At 48.2% G+C, this 17616-nt stretch overlaps 1 protein-coding gene across 3 annotated transcripts; it reads left to right on the top strand.

The window, feature by feature from the left end:
* Positions 1-359: 359 nt before the first annotated feature.
* DDX55 (DEAD-box helicase 55) lies at positions 360-17429 on the top strand. 3 transcript variants are annotated; one of them, XM_036874707.1, is made up of 14 exons: positions 360-503; positions 3389-3439; positions 3533-3619; positions 4789-4880; positions 4961-5023; positions 6893-7042; positions 8029-8218; positions 11346-11428; positions 13317-13448; positions 14298-14390; positions 15258-15372; positions 15846-16014; positions 16507-16799; positions 17059-17429. In XM_036874707.1, exons 1-14 carry the CDS (start codon positions 396-398, stop codon positions 17233-17235), a joined length of 1803 nt encoding a protein of 600 aa, XP_036730602.1. In that variant the 5' UTR covers positions 360-395; the 3' UTR covers positions 17236-17429. The 3 variants fall into 3 exon arrangements, with proteins under 3 accessions (XP_036730602.1, XP_036730603.1, XP_036730604.1); XM_036874709.1 differs by lacking the exon at positions 360-503 and adding an exon at positions 571-796; XM_036874708.1 differs by lacking the exon at positions 14298-14390.
* Positions 17430-17616: the final 187 nt, after the last annotated feature.

The raw sequence follows: 17616 nt of genomic DNA, 5'->3' as shown, positions 1-17616 counted from the left end.
ATTTGGGGCTCCCGAGCTGGGGTACATTTCTGTCAACTCCCTCCAGACCCACTGTCGTTTGGCCAGGACGCGGTGTTGTGCAGCCACCTGCCTCCGACTGGCAGGGAAAGTGTGAGAGCCGGGGCAAAATCCCTCCCGCGCAAATGCCTGCTCGATGTGGAAAGGCGCTCCGAGCCCAGGTGGCTGCTCTGGACGAATGGCACCATGGCCGGGTCCCCGCGGCCCGCTTTCATCCGCCGGCTGTCGGCTTTCCACTCTTCTGCGGCGAGGGCGCCTTCCCCCGCCCTCCGGAACTTTGCGACTGGAGCATGGTTCCGGGCGCGGCCTGTTGGCGAGCGGAAGCGGAAGTGCGCCCGGGAGGCGTCGGAGTGGTAGCTGCTGTGGCAGAGCTAGCCATGGAGCACGTGACAGAGGGTTCCTGGGAGTCGCTCCCGGTGCCGCTGCACCCGCGGGTGCTGGGTGTCCTGCGGGAGCTGGGTTTCCCGCACATGACGCCGGTGCAGGTACCCGGGGCCGGGGAGGTGGGCCCTCGGTGCGCAGGGGGCAGGTGGGGAAAGGGAGGCTCAGGGCGGGCCCGGCACCCGCTGAATTGGACGCGGCCGGTAGGTGTTAGGACTCGCATCCTGGAGTTTTCACCCCTCCGGCTGGAACTTTGGCCACGTCTTTCTGCTGCGCCGACTCGGGTGATGCCAAGCTGGTTAATGATCGCCAGGCAGAGGCGGCAGGCGGCGGCGCACCTGTGCCAGGGTCTTCACCGCCCCCACCCCGCCCTTAGGTGTTGGGACCCAAGTGCCTGGTTCGTATTCTCCCCCTACCCCCTCTAGCTGTGAGACCTTGGGCAAATGACTTAACCTCTCTATGCTTCATTTCCTTTTTCTGTGAAATGACGAAAATAGTATTACCAGAGGGTTGTTGCGGAGATTACCTAAGACAATTTTGCGCACATCATGGGCGCTCGGTAAATGTTACCTGCTGTCATTGTTGTTATTATTACTTGGGCTAAGTGAAGTGTCCTGGTCCAGTTTATTCATTTATTCAAGAAATTTCTTGAGGACAAACTACGTATTGGGTACTTTTTTTCTAGGCTCCAGGGATTTTGCAGTGTTGGTCCCCACTCATGGGCATTGTTTTCTAATGCAGGAGAGAGAGAAAGGGGTAAAGGAATAAGGTAATTTCAGCTGGTGATAAGTGTTGTGGAGCAGACAGTGACAAGAAGGTACAGGATAGGAGATAAGATAGGGGAGGCCTCTCGGAGGAGGTGTCGTTAAGCTGCTACCTGAATGAGAAGGACCTGGCTGTGGGGTGATTGGGGGCATGATATTCCAGCAAAGAGAAATGCCCGTGCAAATGCCCTGGGGCTGGAAATGAGCTTGGAGGAACAGAAAGAAGTCCTCTGTGGCTGGAGCAGCACGAGTAGTGTAAGAGGTGAGCAAACCAGGTGCTGGATCGTGCAGGGTCTTCCTTGTAGGAGCTTGTATTTTATCCTAAATGCAGCGGGAAGCTGTCTTCCATGGGAAACTGTGCAGAAAGGGAAGGGATGTGACTGCGGTGTAGAGAATAGACTTTAGAGGAATAAGAGGAGAAGTGAGGAGGTCCATTAGGAGGCCACTGTCAAGTTAGAGGTGATGGTGGCTTGGAGTAGACAGGAAGCAGTGGATATTGAAAAGTCAATGTTGGGGGCTTCCCTGGTGGTGCAGTGGTTGAGAATCTGCCTGCCAATGCAGGGGACACGGGTTCGTGCCCTGGTCTGGGAAGATCCCACATGCTGCGGACCAACTAGGCCCGGGAGCCACAACTACTGAGCCTGCGCGTCTGGAGCCTGTGCTCCGCAACAAGAGAGGCCGCGATAGTGAGAGGCCCGTGCACCGCGATGAAGCGTGGCCCCCACTTGCCGCAACTAGAGAAAGCCCTCGCACAGAAATGAAGATTCAACACAGCCAAAAATAAATAAATAATTAAAAAAAAAAAAAGTCAATGTTGGGATAGCTTTAGGGTTCCTGAGGGGCCAGATGTGGGGTTCATGAAGGAGGAATCTACAGGGACCCTGAGGTTTTTGTCCTTAGCAGCTGGGTGGATGGTGGTATCATTTATTGAGATGAGGAAGGCTGGCAAGGATAACAGGCTTCAGAGGGAAAATCAAGAGGGTTCTGTTTCGAAATGTTAAGTTGAGATGTCCATAGGCTCCTCAGGAAAGATGTGGAGGAAGCAGGCAGTGCTCTGTGCCATGCTTGGGACTGTAGTGCAGACAAGACCCAGTGTCTGCCATTGGAGTTGATGGTCTAGGTGCTGTCCACTGTGGTGGTCACTCACATGTGGCTATTGAACATTTGAAACATGGTGAGTCCGTATTGAGATGTGCTCTACGTGTGACATGTACAATGGATTTTGAGGACTTAGTGTGAAAAACGAATGAAAAATCTCATTCTTTTTTTTTTTTTAATAAATTTATTTTATTTTTGGCTGTGTTGAGTCTTCGTGGCTGCGTGTGGGCTTTCTCTAGTTGCGGCGAGCGGGGGCTACTCTTCATTGCGGTGCGCGGGCTTCTCATTGCGGTGGCTTCTCTCGTTGCAGAGCACGGGCTCTAGGCGCATGGGCTTCTGTAGTTGTGGCTCACTGGCTCTAGAGTGCAGGCTCAGTAGTTGTGGCCCATGGGCTTAGTTGCTCCGCGGCATGTGGGATCTTCCCGGACCAGGGCTCGAACCTGTGTCCCCTGCATTGGCAGGCGGATTCTTAACGACTGTGCCACCGGGGAAGCCCCCCCTCCCTGTTTTGACAACCCAAAATGTCTTCAGACATTGCCAAATGTTCCTTGCAGGCACAGAAATCACCCAGGCTGAGACTTACTTGTGTTGAAGCAGTTAGAAAAGTCCTACACGTGCTGCAATGGGTGAGCTCAGGCTCTGGGGACCAGGAGTGGAGTGTGGTCCTGGAGGGGGCATCCTTGAAGCCAAGACCGGAGTCTGCTTCAGGTTCAGCTGCTCGTTGCTGCACCCAAAGGGCCAGGCCTCTTGTAACCCTGTGGGTTTTCTGCGGTGTTTATAATTAGAGGGCCTATTTAAATCGTTGTTTGTGATACTAGAGCTGGAAGGAACACAGTGTCTTCAAACCCTTCCTGGTCCAGAGAGGAAGAGTAGGCGAGGCAGGGCTAGAACTCAGGACCCCCAAATCCCAGCTTGGCTCACTTGCCCTCCATGCCGTCTGTGTAGACACCGCTGCTGTATTACCTGTGAGCTGACCCCACTGGGGTCCCTGGTGGTGGCTGTAATTGGAGTCCACTTTGTGGTGGGGTCCAGTGTGACCAAGGCCAGCCTTGTGTTCCTCGGGCTCTGGGCCTCATCGGTGGAGTCACGGCATCCTCTAACCAGTGCTCTGCCATCTCTCTTTTCAGTCTGCAACCATCCCTCTGTTCATGAAAAACAAAGATGTTGCTGCAGAAGCGGTGAGTACCTTGTGTAAATGCAGCCTGTCTTCCTGTTTTCCTTCCAAAATGAACTGTGAGGAAAAGCAAACGGAAACTTTCTGCCCTTTGCAGGTCACAGGTAGTGGCAAAACACTCGCTTTCATCATCCCCATCCTGGAAATTCTCCTGAGAAGGGAAGAGAAGTTAAAAAAGAGTCAGGTGAGGATAGCTAAATGGTTTATTTTCACTTAGTCATCAGAGAGTTCACAGTTGAGGAAGAAGCTGGTCAAAAGCTTGAAAAAATAAGAAGGAAAAAGTACAGTCTGTCCTCATTACTTGCAGATTCTGTGTTTATGAATCTGCCTACTCCTTAACATTTATTTGTAGCTCCCCAAAGCAGCACTCAGTGTGCTTTCGTGCTCATGCATGGACTTGTGTGGGGCAGTGACAAATGGGAGTCGCCTTATGGCACTTTCCCAGCTGAGTCTGATCAGGGCGATACTGCCTTCTCGTTCCACCTCTCAGGCTGTAAGCAGGTGTCCTTTTCCTGGTCAACTTACTGCTGTGATTTTTTTTTTTTTTTTTTTTGGTGATTTCACTGTTTAAAATAACCCCCAAACATACTGCTGAAGCGCTATCGAGTGTTCCCGAGTGCAAAAAGGCTGTGATGTGCCTTACGGAGAAACTACATGTTACATAAGCTTCTTTTGATAGTGCTGTTGGCTGTGAGTTCAATGTTAATGAATCAACAGTATATATTAAATGAGGTGTCTTTATTTAATAATTTAATTGAAGTATAGTTGACTTACAAAATAAGGTATCTTTAAACAGAAATATATGTAAAACAAGCTTATGTATTGATAGGTCGACCCAAATGTGACCAGAGGCTTGCAGGAACCTAACCCCATTTCCCCAGGAGCAATGGTCCAGTATTCGCTAACAGCGTATGTGGCCGCTTTGTAGAACAGAATGAGGACTGACTATAATTCAAACTACAGTTGACTTTTGAACAACATGGGTTTGAACGGTGCAGGTCCACTTAAATGCGGGTTTCTTTCAGTAGTGAATAACTATAGGTCTACACCAGCCGAGGTTGGTTTAATCCCTAGATGTGGAATTGGGATATGGAGGAACCAAACCGGTTATGTGGAGGGCCAACTGTAAATTATTTGTGGATTTTCGACTACGCAGAAGGTTCACATCCCTAACCCCGCCATCATTCAAGGGTCAACTCTCGATGTGTACCGTGACCGGGCACTGCTGAAAAAGCCCAGGAAGTGCTGTTTCTCTGGGAACCTTCGTCCATTAGGTGGAGGGTGCGTCTTGTGTGAGTTCAGCTCTGCAAGCCCTGAGCTCTGCTAATCGTGTGCCTTCCCCCGCGTGGGCAGGTTGGCGCCATAATCATCACACCCACGCGAGAGCTGGCTGTTCAGATAGATGAGGTCCTGTCGCATTTCACGAAGCCCTTCCCACAGTTCAGGTAAAATGGGAGGCAGGGTCCCTGTCAGCCATGGGCTGTGATTTTGCCTGACCTGCTCAAAGACACTTTTCTTGTTTTAGCCAGATTCTCTGGATCGGAGGCAGGAATCCTGGAGAGGATGTTGCGAGGTTTAAGGAGCACGGGTAAGTTGCCTTGCTTGCTCTTGGCATTGAACCCAAGAGGAATCGACACGTGATCTAGGCTTAACTGGAAACACCCCACTTCAGGAGCCCCCTCCCCACAAAAAGTTCTTTCTTCAGGCTAACCTCCCATTTTGCTCACGGGCTTATGATCTCGTCCCTACCGTGGTGGTCTCTGACCTCGCCCCGAGCCCCAGACACACAGATAATCCACTTGTCTGCTTGGCATCTCCCCAGGCGTCTCACAGCTGTTGCAAACACGTCTACAACAGGAGCTTGGAATTTTCATCCCCAGACTTGCACCTCATCTGGAGTTGCCTGTTCATCTGCCCCCGTTGCTTCTCCTGAAGTCAGGGGTTCAGCCTCGGCTCCTCACCGTCCCCTCCACTACCCCTGACAGTTAACTGTCACCACATCCTCTGCATTTTCTCTCCAGAGCGTGTCTCTAACCGTCAGCCTTCCCATCGCCACCTCTCCTGCTCATTTCTCCCCTGGACTCCTGCAGTAGCTTCTCTGCCTCTCTCTCTCTTCTGTGTGTGTCTGCTCTTGTCCCCGATAGTCCACGCTCCGCGTAGCAACCAGAATGCCAGTCAGGTCGTGTCACTCATTGAAAGCTCTTCAGTGGCTCCTGCTGGCCCTTGGGATAGATCCTAGTGTTTGCGTAGGGCCTGTGAGCCACCACTCTCCACTGCTGCCCCCTTCACAGCCCGCCCTGCTGCCACAGCGGGCTGGCTTTCTCCCAGATGCTGCCCGTGCCAGGCTCTTCCGTGTCTCCAGGAGGCTCGGGAAAGTCGGGGTGGTGTCTGTCCGGCAGCATTTTACCTTCAGAGCCTAGAGAGGCGCTGAGCACACGGCCGGTGTTTCATAAACGTTCGGAATGCGTGTTTGAATACACGATGGCCATCACTCCTTGGCATTGTATTGTCCCACGATGAGTAAGGTTTGTAATGAGCAGCAGTAGAATTTGTGCCCAGTTTGTCAGTGAATCTTAATAAAGAAAACTATTTTTCTTGAGCACTTGCTGTGTCCAGCTACAACAGGCGATACTTTGCAGCAGGGGTCACAGACTCGAGTTGCTACAGGGCTCAGAGGATACTATAAACATGTGAAGGGGTGGGCGGGGAGTCGGGGGAACTGGCTAGTTCACGCCTGCGTACTCACCCCCAGCTTATCGCTGCCCACAGAACTCTGGGCTCAGTTCTCCAGGTTTTGAATTTTTTAAAAAGAATATGGAATTCCAGATTTTTGTGTGTTATCTCCAGATTTTTTTAACTGTTGGCAGGTAATTCACATTTAAAAAAAACAACAACAAAACTTTCCTGCAGGTCACCCAGTCTGTGGGAACCACGTTTGGCTTTCAGTCTGCCAGTTTGTGATCTTTACATAAAATTATCTCTAGTTCTGTTGACATTCTCATTTTATAGATGAGTGACCTGGGACCTAAAGTGGTTGAGTAAAGTCAGGGGGTGAGCAAACCCTTTCTGTAAAGGACCAGATGGTAATTATTTTAGCTTTGTCGATCACACAGTCTGTGTCATAGCAGCTCACCTCTGCTGTTATCGTGGGAAAGCCGCCAGAGGCAACCCATGAATGAAGGAGGATGTGTAGTTATGTGCCAATAAAATGTCACACAAACAGCAGAGGCCAGATGTGACCTAAGAGCCAGTTTGCTGAGCTCTGCCCTTCATCTCAGCCTGGAACCCAGACCTGTCCCCTCACGGCGCAGCCTTCTCTTCCCACGATGGTGGTCTCCCTTCTCTTCGCTGGCATTTTAGATGACTTTTGCTGGGGGGAATACAAAACTTGGTGTTTGGAATCACAAAGGTCCCCGAGATCCAGCGAGTGCGGTAAATGTTAACTTTGTTTTCATAGTGGGAACATCATTGTGGCCACCCCAGGCCGCCTGGAGGACATGTTCCGAAGGAAGGCAGAGGGCCTGGATCTGGCCAGCTGCGTGAGGTCCCTGGAGGTCCTGGTGTTGGATGAAGCGGACAGGCTTCTGGATATGGGGTTCGAGGCGAGGTACTGGAGTTTGGACTTCATGGGGTTCGGGTGACACGGGATGAAAGGGAGCCCAAGATGGAATTCCTTTATTACTCCATGACTGTCTCTATTAGCCACATGTGAATTTCTTTTTTTTTATAAATTTATTTATTTATTTATTTAATTTTTTGGCTACGTTGGGTCTTCGTTGCTGTGTGCTGGCTTTCTCTAGTTGTGGTGAGCGGGGGCTACTGTTCATATGGTACACGGGCTTCTCATTGCGGAGGCTTCTCTCATTGCAGAACACGGGCTCTAGGCGCGCGGCCTTCAGTAGTTGTGGCACACGGGCTCTAGAGTGCAGGCTCAGTAGTTGTGGCACGTGGGCTCAGTAGTTGTGGCTCGTGGGCTCTAGAGCGCAGGCTCAGTAGTTGTGGCGCACGGGCTTAGTTGTTCCGCGGCACGTGGGATCTTCCTGGACCAGGGCTCGAACCCGTGTCCCCTGCATTGGCAGGCGGATTCTTAACCACTGCGCCACCAGGGAAGTCCCCGCATGTGAATTTCAAATCATTAGGATGTTTAATCTTTCAGATTCTTCCACACAATTTAAATTCTATTTCTTCTGTCTGTGATGTTCTTAAGATGTGTTTTCCTCCATGGCTTCTTTAAAAGTTTCTGTGAGTCTTAAAAAAGTAGTTTTATTGGGATATAATTCATATGTTACACAATTCACCCATGTAAAGTGTACAGTTTAATGGTTTTTAGTCTCAAAAAGTTTTGTCTTAATTTCACTCTTTTAATTGCTCCCCATTATAAAAGTAAAATTATATGCTTACGTTGAAGAAACCTTGGGAAAATGAGAGTATAAAGAAGAAATGAAGATCGCCCATAATCTCACCTCCCAGTAGTAGCTACTGTAAATATTGTGATGGTTTTCAGTCTTTTAAAATAACCTGTTCAGTATCATAAAACACCATTTGTTGATTATGCTGATAAGTGAGGGGTTAAGATGAGCCCTCTCTTTTTAGCATAAACACCATCTTGGAGTTTTTGCCGAAGCAGAGGAGAACGGGCCTCTTCTCGGCCACTCAGACGCAAGAAGTGGAGAACCTGGTGAGAGCAGGCCTCCGGAACCCTGTGCGCATCTCGGTGAAGGAGAAGGGCATGGCGGCCAGCAGCACGCAGAAGACCCCCTCCCGCCTGGAGAACTACTACATGGTGAGCGCTGGGTGGTCGGTCTCACTGGCTCCTGCAGGCCATCAAGGAGGCTGTAGGGGTCTAAGGTACAGCGCGGGGACTGGGGTTAACGGTGTCGTGTACTTGAAATTGAAATTTGCTAACAGAGTAGTCCTTCAAATACAAAAGGGAACTCTGTGAAGTGCTGGGTGTGTTAATTCACTTGATTATGATAATCATTTCACAGTGTACGTGCATGTCATCATTTCGTACACCTTCATTGTATACATGTATAGATTTTTAATGTGTAAATATGCTTAAATATATACAATTTTTATTTGCCAATTATACCTCAGTAAAGCTGGAAAAAATAAAACAAGTATTATAAGCCAAAGCAATTTACTGAAAAAAATTACTAATTTTTTTTGACTTGAACTGCTTTCAGTAAGCTTAGTTATGTTTTTCTTGGGGCCGCGCCGCACAGCACGCGGGATCTTAGTCCCCCGACCAGGGATTGAGCCCGCCCCCTGCAGTGGAAGCACGGAGTCCTAACCATTGGACTGCCAGGGAAGTCCTGTTTTTCCTTTTAAATGATCAGCTATAATAATTGTTTTAACAACTTATTAGATTTTCCAAGTTTTATCAATATGATGTACAGTGTTCCCACTGATATATGTTGACTCTTAGCAATTAAAACAAATAAGCAAGCAAATGGGACTTCCCTGGCAGTCCAGTGGTTAAGAGTTTGTGCTTCCACTGCGGGGGCACGGGTTTGATCCCTGGTTGGGGAACTAAGATTCTGCATGCTGCATGGTGCCGCCAAAAAAAAAAACCAAATAAGCAAGCAAAAAATAAGTGCTCTAGAGACTGGCTTTCAGTTTTCTAGGAAACTAAATCTATAAAATGATACCCTGTGGCACATTTTTAAATGCATTTGGGGGGCTCCCCTGGTGGCGCAGTGGTTAAGAATCCGCCTGCCAATGCAGGGGACACGGGTTCTAGCCCTGGTCCGGGAAGGTCCCACATGCTGTGGAGCAGCTAAGCCTGTGCGCCACAACTACTGAGCCTGCGCTGTAGAGCCTGCAAACCACAACTACTGAGCCTGTGCTCTAGAGCCCGCGAGCCACAACTACTGAGCCCATGTGCCACAACTACTGAAGCCTGCGCACCTAGAGCCCATGCTCCGCAACAAGAGAAGCCACGACAGTGAGAAGCCCCGTGCACCGCAACAAAGAGTAGCCCCCACTCGCCGCAACTAGAGAAAGCCCACGTGCAGCAAGGAAGACCCAACACAACCAAAAACAAAAATTAATTAATTAATTTAAAAAAATGCATTTGGGGACAGAGCTAGGGTACATGCTATGTGTGATGATGCTTGTCATTCAGCAAGTACGTGAATAAGGAAGTTAACACAGGCGTGACTGTATTTTAAGCAGAGTCTCTAAGGACGGTGTGTATGGACCTCCTGTCGCCAAGTGATCAAATGTTTTTATTACACGTGCACGGGGTGTGCTGGGTGCAGGCACGGGACATGCTGGGTTCCCGGCCCATTAATATGAGCCTGAGTTAGAGAAGGGCACAGCCAGACGTGCAGATGAAACACAAAATCGAATTATGGCCTCTCTGAAGGAGACTTTGTTGGGCGACAGTGTTCTGCTCTGTAACCTAAATGGTGTTTTTCGATTTACAGCTGGGAGTTGCTGAATTTGCAGCAGTAAATCCTAGCTGCCCTTACTTTTAGTTTCCTCACAAAGCAGTGGGAGGGCTTTTGGAAATGTGATTGTTAGTAATGAGGCCACCCTCTTCTGTTCTCTACCATCACTGGGTCGGGCCAGGGGCATCTAGAGAGGATGGTCAGCCAGGGTGGCAGCGCCATTTGGGAACTGGGAGAACCCGCAGGCCAGTGTCACTGCTTGACAAGGCACATCGAAATCGTCAGCCAGGAGGTGGGGCTTTTCTTTGGGCCGAGAGGGGCTACTCAGCTCCTGAACACAGTGACATGGTCACGGAGAAGTGGGCCGTTTCCAAACCAGTGTCCCTCGTGCTGCGGACTGTGAGGGCGATGAGGTGGCTCTCCTTTGGGTCGATTCATGGGGAGATTGAAGGCAGAAAGTTTGCAGATCAGAAAACCACCTCTGCTGCAGCTGCCTGGAGGATGCATTTGAAATCAGGCAGGAGGTGTTATACCCGGTGTTGCTATTTCTGCTTGTAGCCGGGCTGGTAAAGTTAGGAGGCCGGCTTTTCCCAGGGGAGGGAGGAGGTGGTGGATAGTGTAGTGGTTACGAGCAGAGGTGCGAGGGCAAGGCCGCCCAGCTGCACAGCTAGGCTTTGTCCCTTCCTAACTGCACTAGTTCACCACTTGTAAAATGTTAGCACCCATTTCGTAGGGTTGGTGGAGGATTGGTTTATTAATACAGATGAAGGTTTTAGGCCAGTGCTTAGTGTGTAGTAAGTGGTAATAAATTAGCTTTGGAGCCCACTGTGGCCGCTGCTCCACTCTGCTCTTTTGCGTTCATTTAAGTGACTGCATTTAGAGATGTCTGAGTGCGTGAGAAAGAAGTCCCAGACTGAGGGCTTGGTTAGGGTAAAAATAGGGGGATGCATTCAGGTGGACTTAAATGTTTCCAATTTAGGAGCACTCGGTTGCTTTATTAAGAGAGACTGGAGTCTGTCTCCATGGAGGTCTGTGAAATAATTCTGTGCATTGTGCTGTGGAGACCTGTGTTTACCTTAGAGCAGTGATTTCTGAACATGGCTGTGTCTCAGGATCTCCTGGGCACTCTTAAGTAATACGGACCCTTGGGTCCAATTCCACATGAATCATAATCTGTATGCTGTGTCCAAGGATGTGCATTTTAAAGACCTCCCCTGGGGATGGTGTTATGGCCGGCATGGCGCTATCTGCATGTTGGGGTTTGGGAGGTACTTACCGCACTGGGTGACTCCCTGTCCTCAGTTACATGACTTTGTGACTTAACGTGTGTCAGCAGCCCAGGCTGATGTTTATTCTGGTCTCGGTAGACTGAGTAACATTCTGACGAACGTCTGTCCCTTTTCATGGAGGAAATTAGATTCCTTAAAATTTAAGGCCGAAACTGAAAATAGCTATGGGGTTATTTTTGTCAGCAAATTTGTTTTTATTTTATTGGTTTTCCTTTTTATTTTGTAGGTATGTAAGGCAGATGAGAAATTTAATCAGCTGGTACATTTTCTTCGAAATCATAAGCAGGAAAAACACCTGGTCTTCTTCAGGTAATACTTCTGGAGTTCGGCCACACCCAGAACGTGCACATGTGTGTAGCCTTCAGGTTGTTTGTCTGTTAGGAATGTGTTTGGCTGCAAATGACTTCTGCAGCTCAAGCTGGAGGGGTTTATTTTTCTCCTGTAAAAAGAAGTCCAGAGGCAGGCAGTTCCTGACGTTGGTTTCCGTCTCAGCAACGTCAAGACCAGTGTTTCTTTAGCTGTCTTGGCCTTTCCTTCCTGTAGGTCACCTCCTAGTTTTAAGATGACCACGGTGACACCTGCTGCCACATTTGCATTGAAAGCAGATAAAAGAGGAAAGGCAGAGAGGGGGGAAGGGCAGTGCTCGCTATATCCGGCCCTTTTAATCAGAAAAGCAAAAGACTTTCTCAGACAGCCCCCTCCCAAGCTGACTTCTGCTTTCCTTGTATGGGCCAAAGGTGGGTCACCCAGCAGCCCCTCACTTTAGGAGATGGGAAAAAAACAAGTGGGTAGCTGTCCCAGACTCTGTAGTAGAGGGAGGTGAAGGAGGAAGTGGTTGGGAGGGTGTTTGATCCGCCAGCCTAGTGTCTGCCACACTGGGGTGTGTCCTGTTGTCAGAGCGCAAGATAGGAACAGATGTGTGCATCCTTTGGGCTGTTTTTTTCCTCCTCCAGATATACCTGTGGTGTTGTCTTTTTGGCAACACCAAAAGAATTTTATGTTTCTTTTCCATCCATCATGTCACCAATAAAATGCATTAGCTGTACTGTCCCACAGTTAGAAACACAACCTGGTACACACACACACACACACACACACACACACACACACACACACACACACACACACACACACACACACACACATGAAACTGAAACAAAGATTCAATAAAACTGCATTTGACTAGGTGGGATGTATTCTGATGCTTTCTGTTCTGTTCTGCTCTAATTTTTTAAAAATGCTGGTCCAGACTCACCAAATTGATTTCAGAACCCACCAGATTGCTTTCAGGATCTGTGGGTTGTGACCCTAGTGTGCAAAACTGCTTTATTATGTACTGATGTGACTCTTGGTGGAAACTGGGGAATCTGGCAGCAGTCAGTTAGCACAGGTGTTTAAGACAGGAGATTTAGACAGGAGTTAGCCCAAATTGGAATCCTGCAGCCTGGTGTGGGAGAACATGGGAGATGGAATCAAACCTTCCTTCTGGTTCTGCCTCTGCCACTCACTCATACTGCCTCTCTGTAAGCTTCAGGTCCCTCATCTACAAAAGGATGTGACATCCCTTTGGAATCCCTCAGATAAAAAAGGTGAACTTTATTAGAAGGGGGCGGTGTAGGGAGTTCACAGACTCAAAGAGAAAGTTGGGTGCACCGCCTCTAGGGAAGACAGGATCTGGGGGACCCAGATGGCCATCTGTTTAGGGCACAGCCTCATTGGGATGACCCTGCTCCAGTCCCCTTTTGTCCTCGACTCCAAGTCCAATGTCTAGGATAGAGGACCTGAAAGGTCTGACTTCTGCTGAGCCCTTGGGAACTGCACTGACTGGGGAAGAAGCAGTTCCCTGAAGGAAAAGCAGGAGTAAAGCTATATTTAAGATGTCATTGTTCTTGTTGTGAAGGACTACTTCAGTTTCATTAGCTTCTCAGGGAGCCAGGGAGATCCCCTTGCTAGAACAGCTTTAGACAGTAGGAATACATTGTTTGGGTTTTAACTCTTGCTGAAGGGGTTTTGTCAAAAGACTGGCCTTCCCCTGGCCGAGAGCTTAGTTGTGGATGATATGCACAGCCATTCTCCTCTGCAGCCTCCTGGGACGACTGGGTGGCCCCCACTGCATCTAGTGCTCGCGGCCTCCCTCCCCCCGTCGCAGGAGGACCAAGGCGGCCTGCGACTCTAAGCCCTCTGTCCCCTCTCGCAGCACGTGCGCCTGCGTGGAGTACTGTGGAAAGGCTCTGGAGGCCCTGGTGAAGGGCGTGAACATAATGTGCATTCACGGAAAGATGAAGTATAAGCGCAATAAGATCTTCACGGAGTTCCGCAAATTGCAAAGGTGGGTTGGCTTCCTTGGAGGTGGCGGATCTCCAGCCACTCTGCTCTTTTGCAGGTCGTTCTGCCTCGAAACCCTCACATGTGTTTCCCTGCCTGGAACTCTCTTCCTCCTCCGACCTGGTTGTCATATCTTCTCTGTGTAAATATCCAGAGCCCCTGCCCTCTGTCCTGACCCCATTACACTTTGCTACACTGACTTCCTTACTTATCTGTCAACTTCCCTGCTAGGTTTTAAGCTCCATAAGAACGGGAACCTGTGTTGTGTTCATTGCCCCAGTGCGGCTTTGGTAGCTGTTTGTTGAATGACGGAACAGACAGGAGCAACCCGTTAAAGGCTGCAGATTGTCAGCCGGTGGCTAGGCTGTAGGGAACTTGTGGCTCTAGTGATCATAACTTGATTCTGTTTGTGCATAGAGATAATACTTCTCTGTGTTTCTTCATCATTGAGCCTTCTGGCTATGTTAAAAGCAATCTTTTAGGCAAAGTGATAGAATTGACACATACACGACAGTCTGGGAGGGAAAATTTCATTCGTTTTTTTTAAATGGCTGCAAAGGATTAGACCAAATACTGTGTTTGTTTTTTTTTTTTTCTTTTCCCTCAATGGAAATATGCTAATTTAAAAAATCTTCTCAGTGTCTCCTCCCCACCTCTTTACAGATTTCACTGAGAACTTGTAAAGTCCTAGAGGTTCTTAGGAGGAAGAAAAATCAAAGTGTTATTCCTATATATTTACTTCTGTGAGAGATTCTGCAACCTGTGTTGTTACTGTCATCCCTCAGTAAAGACTGCTTGACGGTGAGGGAGACAGTGGCCTCCTTACTCAGCGTGGTGTTTTCTCATTTTCTAGTGGGATTTTAGTGTGCACGGACGTGATGGCCCGAGGAATAGATATTCCTGAAGTAAACTGGGTTTTGCAGTACGACCCTCCCAGCAATGCCAGGTACAGCATGAGAGAATGTTACCCGCTCTGTCTAGGAATCTAGGCTAATGAAATAGGAATCCTGAGGAAGAAAACATAATGATGGTTGTCAAAACATTACGAAATAGCAAAAATAAGGGAACTGGTGAGCTATCATTGATAGGTCAATAGTGATACTGTATTATGCAGAAATTTCAGTCATTTTCAAATACTTTTTAATAGATCTTTTTTATTTACTTATTTATTTATTTTTAAATTTTTTGGCTGCGCCGCACAGCATGTGGGATCTTACTTCCTTGACCAGGGATGGATCCCATGCCCCCTGCATTGGAAGTGCAGAGTCTTAACCACTGGGCCATCAGGGAAGTCCCTCAAATACTTTTTAAAGTTCTTGCAGAAATGCACATGATAGAGTGTTTAAAGGAGAACAATATATATACCATATATGAAGATGTCAGTTATTCTCTGAGAGCAAGCATATATTCCTGATAAATGCCTGCAAACATAGGAAAGCACCTGTAAATACAAACTCGTAAGCAATAGTTGTTACTTCCTGGGGGAGGGGGGTGGTCCTCATAGGTCACTTTTATTTTCTTTTTTACGCTTTTCATTGTTTTCCAAATTTTCTACTGAGACTGCGTCCTCCTACCTGTACCATCAGATAGGCATAAATTTAAAAGTTTTACAGTTCACAGTAAATGTCTAACAGAACCCTCTCTGGTTTGCACGTGTACTTTAATCGCCCGCTGTTCTATAGCACTAATAAGCGGCGGGTTGGGATGGAGCCCCTCGGGTCATTTTAGGCGCATCAGCCGTGCGGCTGCGGGCCTGTGCTCTGCTCGGCCAGCCTCACGTGGTGACCACGTTCCCGCCCCTTGTTGTTCACAGCGCCTTCGTGCATCGCTGTGGCCGCACAGCCCGCATCGGCCATGGCGGCAGCGCGCTTGTGTTCCTCCTTCCCATGGAAGAGTCGTACGTCAATTTCCTTGCACTTAACCAGAAAGTAAGCTGTCTTCCTTTTTCCTATGGAATGTCCAATGCTGGGGTAGTTGAAAAAGTTCTTTTCCAGCAAGTGGGGTCCAGAACTTAGATTAGGGGTTGCAGACACACAGGGGCCAGGCTGGTGATGTCAGTGCGGGAACCTGGCTGGCTTTATGGCTGTGGAGAGGCTCTGGGGTACGGCCACTGCTCAGCCCCAGCTAAGTATCACTAGTTGGGAACATAGACCTATGTTGCCATACTTTCCAACCAGAAATCAGGATTGTTAGGTAAAATCTCATTTTAAACTTTGCTTTAAAATTTTTTAAATACTTTCTGGACCAAGTAAAATACTTTGCTTGGATTTGGGCTTCCAGGCCTCTGCTTTAAGATTAAAATGGATTGTTCTGCCTTTGGTTTTACTGGCACTGGCTCTTATGGGGTAGCCTTGGGGATGAGGTGATTCCAGCCAGAAGTGACGCTGTGGTCCCTGTGCAGTGCCCCCTGCAGGAGATGAAAGTCCAGAAGAACACAGTAGACCTCCTTCCAAAGCTCAAGTCCATGGCCCTGGCCGACAGAGCTGTGTTTGAAAAGGGCATGAAAGCTTTTGTGTCGTACGTCCAGGCTTATGCAAAGCATGAGTGTAACCTCATCTTCAGATTAAAGGGTAAGTTGGACTTCTTCACATAATTGTATCTCCATCTGAAACATCTGATGGTTTTAGAAGTATTACAAGTATGAAACTGCTTTGTTTTATAATAATGTCAGGCCTATGCCAGGGTTAATGTATTCTAAACATTTAAAAGAAAGTCTTCCTGGGAATTCCCTGGTGGTCCGGTGGTTAGGACCCTGAGCTTCCACTGCAGGGGACACGGGTTCGATCCCTGGTCGGGGAACTAAGATCCCGTGTGCTGTGCAGCGCAGCCAAAAAAATAAATAAATAAAAATAAAAGACAGTCTTCCTTGGGTTTGAGTAGACAGAGAATACACTGGCTGCTGAGTATTCCTTCTTAGTAAAAATGTAATTATTTTAATTCTAATTAAAATGAGCCCATTAGATCATTTAGGTAGACAAAATTATATTGCTATGAATGTTCTGTGGGTTGATGCTTATAATCCTATTTTGGGTGTGCTAACTGCAATGTTTTGGTTTAATCAGATCTCGATTTTGCAAGTCTTGCTCGAGGTTTTGCCCTGCTGAGGATGCCCAAGATGCCAGAGCTGAGAGGGAAGCAGTTTCCAGATTTCGTGCCTGTGGACGTCAGTACAGACACCATTCCATTTAAAGATAAAATCAGAGAAAAGCAGAGGCAGAAGCTATTGGAGCAACAAAGAAAAGAGAAAACAGAAAATGAAGGGAGAAGAAAATTCATAAAAAATAAAGCTTGGTCAAAGCAGAAGGCCAAAAAGGAAAAGAAGAAAAAACTGAATGAAAAACGGAAAAGGAAAGAGGTAAAGTTTGCATTTTTATTATTTGAATACTCAACTTAGAATTGTGAACAAGCTTCACTGAAGTGTAGTATCTAGTTATCTTCTAATAGGAATTGCATAGGACTCTCAGATTTCTAAACTCCCTTGGTGGCCTGGGTGGGGAATGCGCTGTTTGTGGAAGCTGATCTAAGAGCTTGTAGTTACTGATTAAAAATGCTGGTTTCACTTAGAACACTGTTGCTGAGAAATTCAGTAGCTTGTTGATCTCTTCTGCACTCAGGGTTCTGATATCGAAGATGAGGACATGGAAGAACTTCTTAATGACACAAGGCTCTTGAAAAAGTTTAAAAAAGGCAAAATTACTGAAGAAGAATTCGAGAAGGGGCTGTTGACAAGTGGCAAAAGATCAGTCAAGACAGCAGATTTGGGGATCTCAGATTTGGAAGATGACTGCTGATTCCTGCCGCTCAGGTGAAATGCACGAGAGCAACGGGAATGCCAGGAGCTGCCCTGCGCTCGCAGATAGCTCACGCCATGCGTCTACTGAACAGAACTTCAGCAGACGTCCGGGAAGAACCACCTCTCCCAAAACTGTTGTTGCAGACGGGGGAGATGTGAGGGGTTTCACGCTCATGAATATTTTATTAAAAACATACCAGCCGGGCTTCCCTGGTGGCGCAGTGGTTGAGAATCTGCCTGCCAATGCAGGGGACACGGGTTCGAGCCCTGGTCTGGGAGGATCCCGCGTGCCGCGGAGCAACTAGGCCCGTGAGCCACAACTGCTGAGCCTGCGCGTCTGGAGCCTGTGCTCCGCAACAAGAGAGGCCGTGATAGTGAG

The sequence above is a fragment of the Balaenoptera musculus genome, chromosome 14 (assembly GCF_009873245.2).
Source record: "Balaenoptera musculus isolate JJ_BM4_2016_0621 chromosome 14, mBalMus1.pri.v3, whole genome shotgun sequence".
NCBI classification, from domain to species: domain Eukaryota; kingdom Metazoa; phylum Chordata; class Mammalia; order Artiodactyla; family Balaenopteridae; genus Balaenoptera; species Balaenoptera musculus.
The sequence above is the reverse complement of the archived record's forward strand: the minus strand, read 5'-3'. Positions and strand labels throughout refer to the sequence as shown.

Coding starts and splice junctions, on each gene's coding strand:
- DDX55 (XM_036874707.1), top strand. CDS start 396: ATGGAGCACGTGACAGAGGGTTCCTGGGAGTCGCTCCCGGTGCCGCTG. Junction 7,043..8,028: donor GATATGGGGTTCGAGGCGAG/GTACTGGAGTTT, acceptor CTCTCTTTTTAG/CATAAACACCATCTTGGAGT. Junction 16,800..17,058: donor AAAAACGGAAAAGGAAAGAG/GTAAAGTTTGCA, acceptor TTCTGCACTCAG/GGTTCTGATATCGAAGATGA.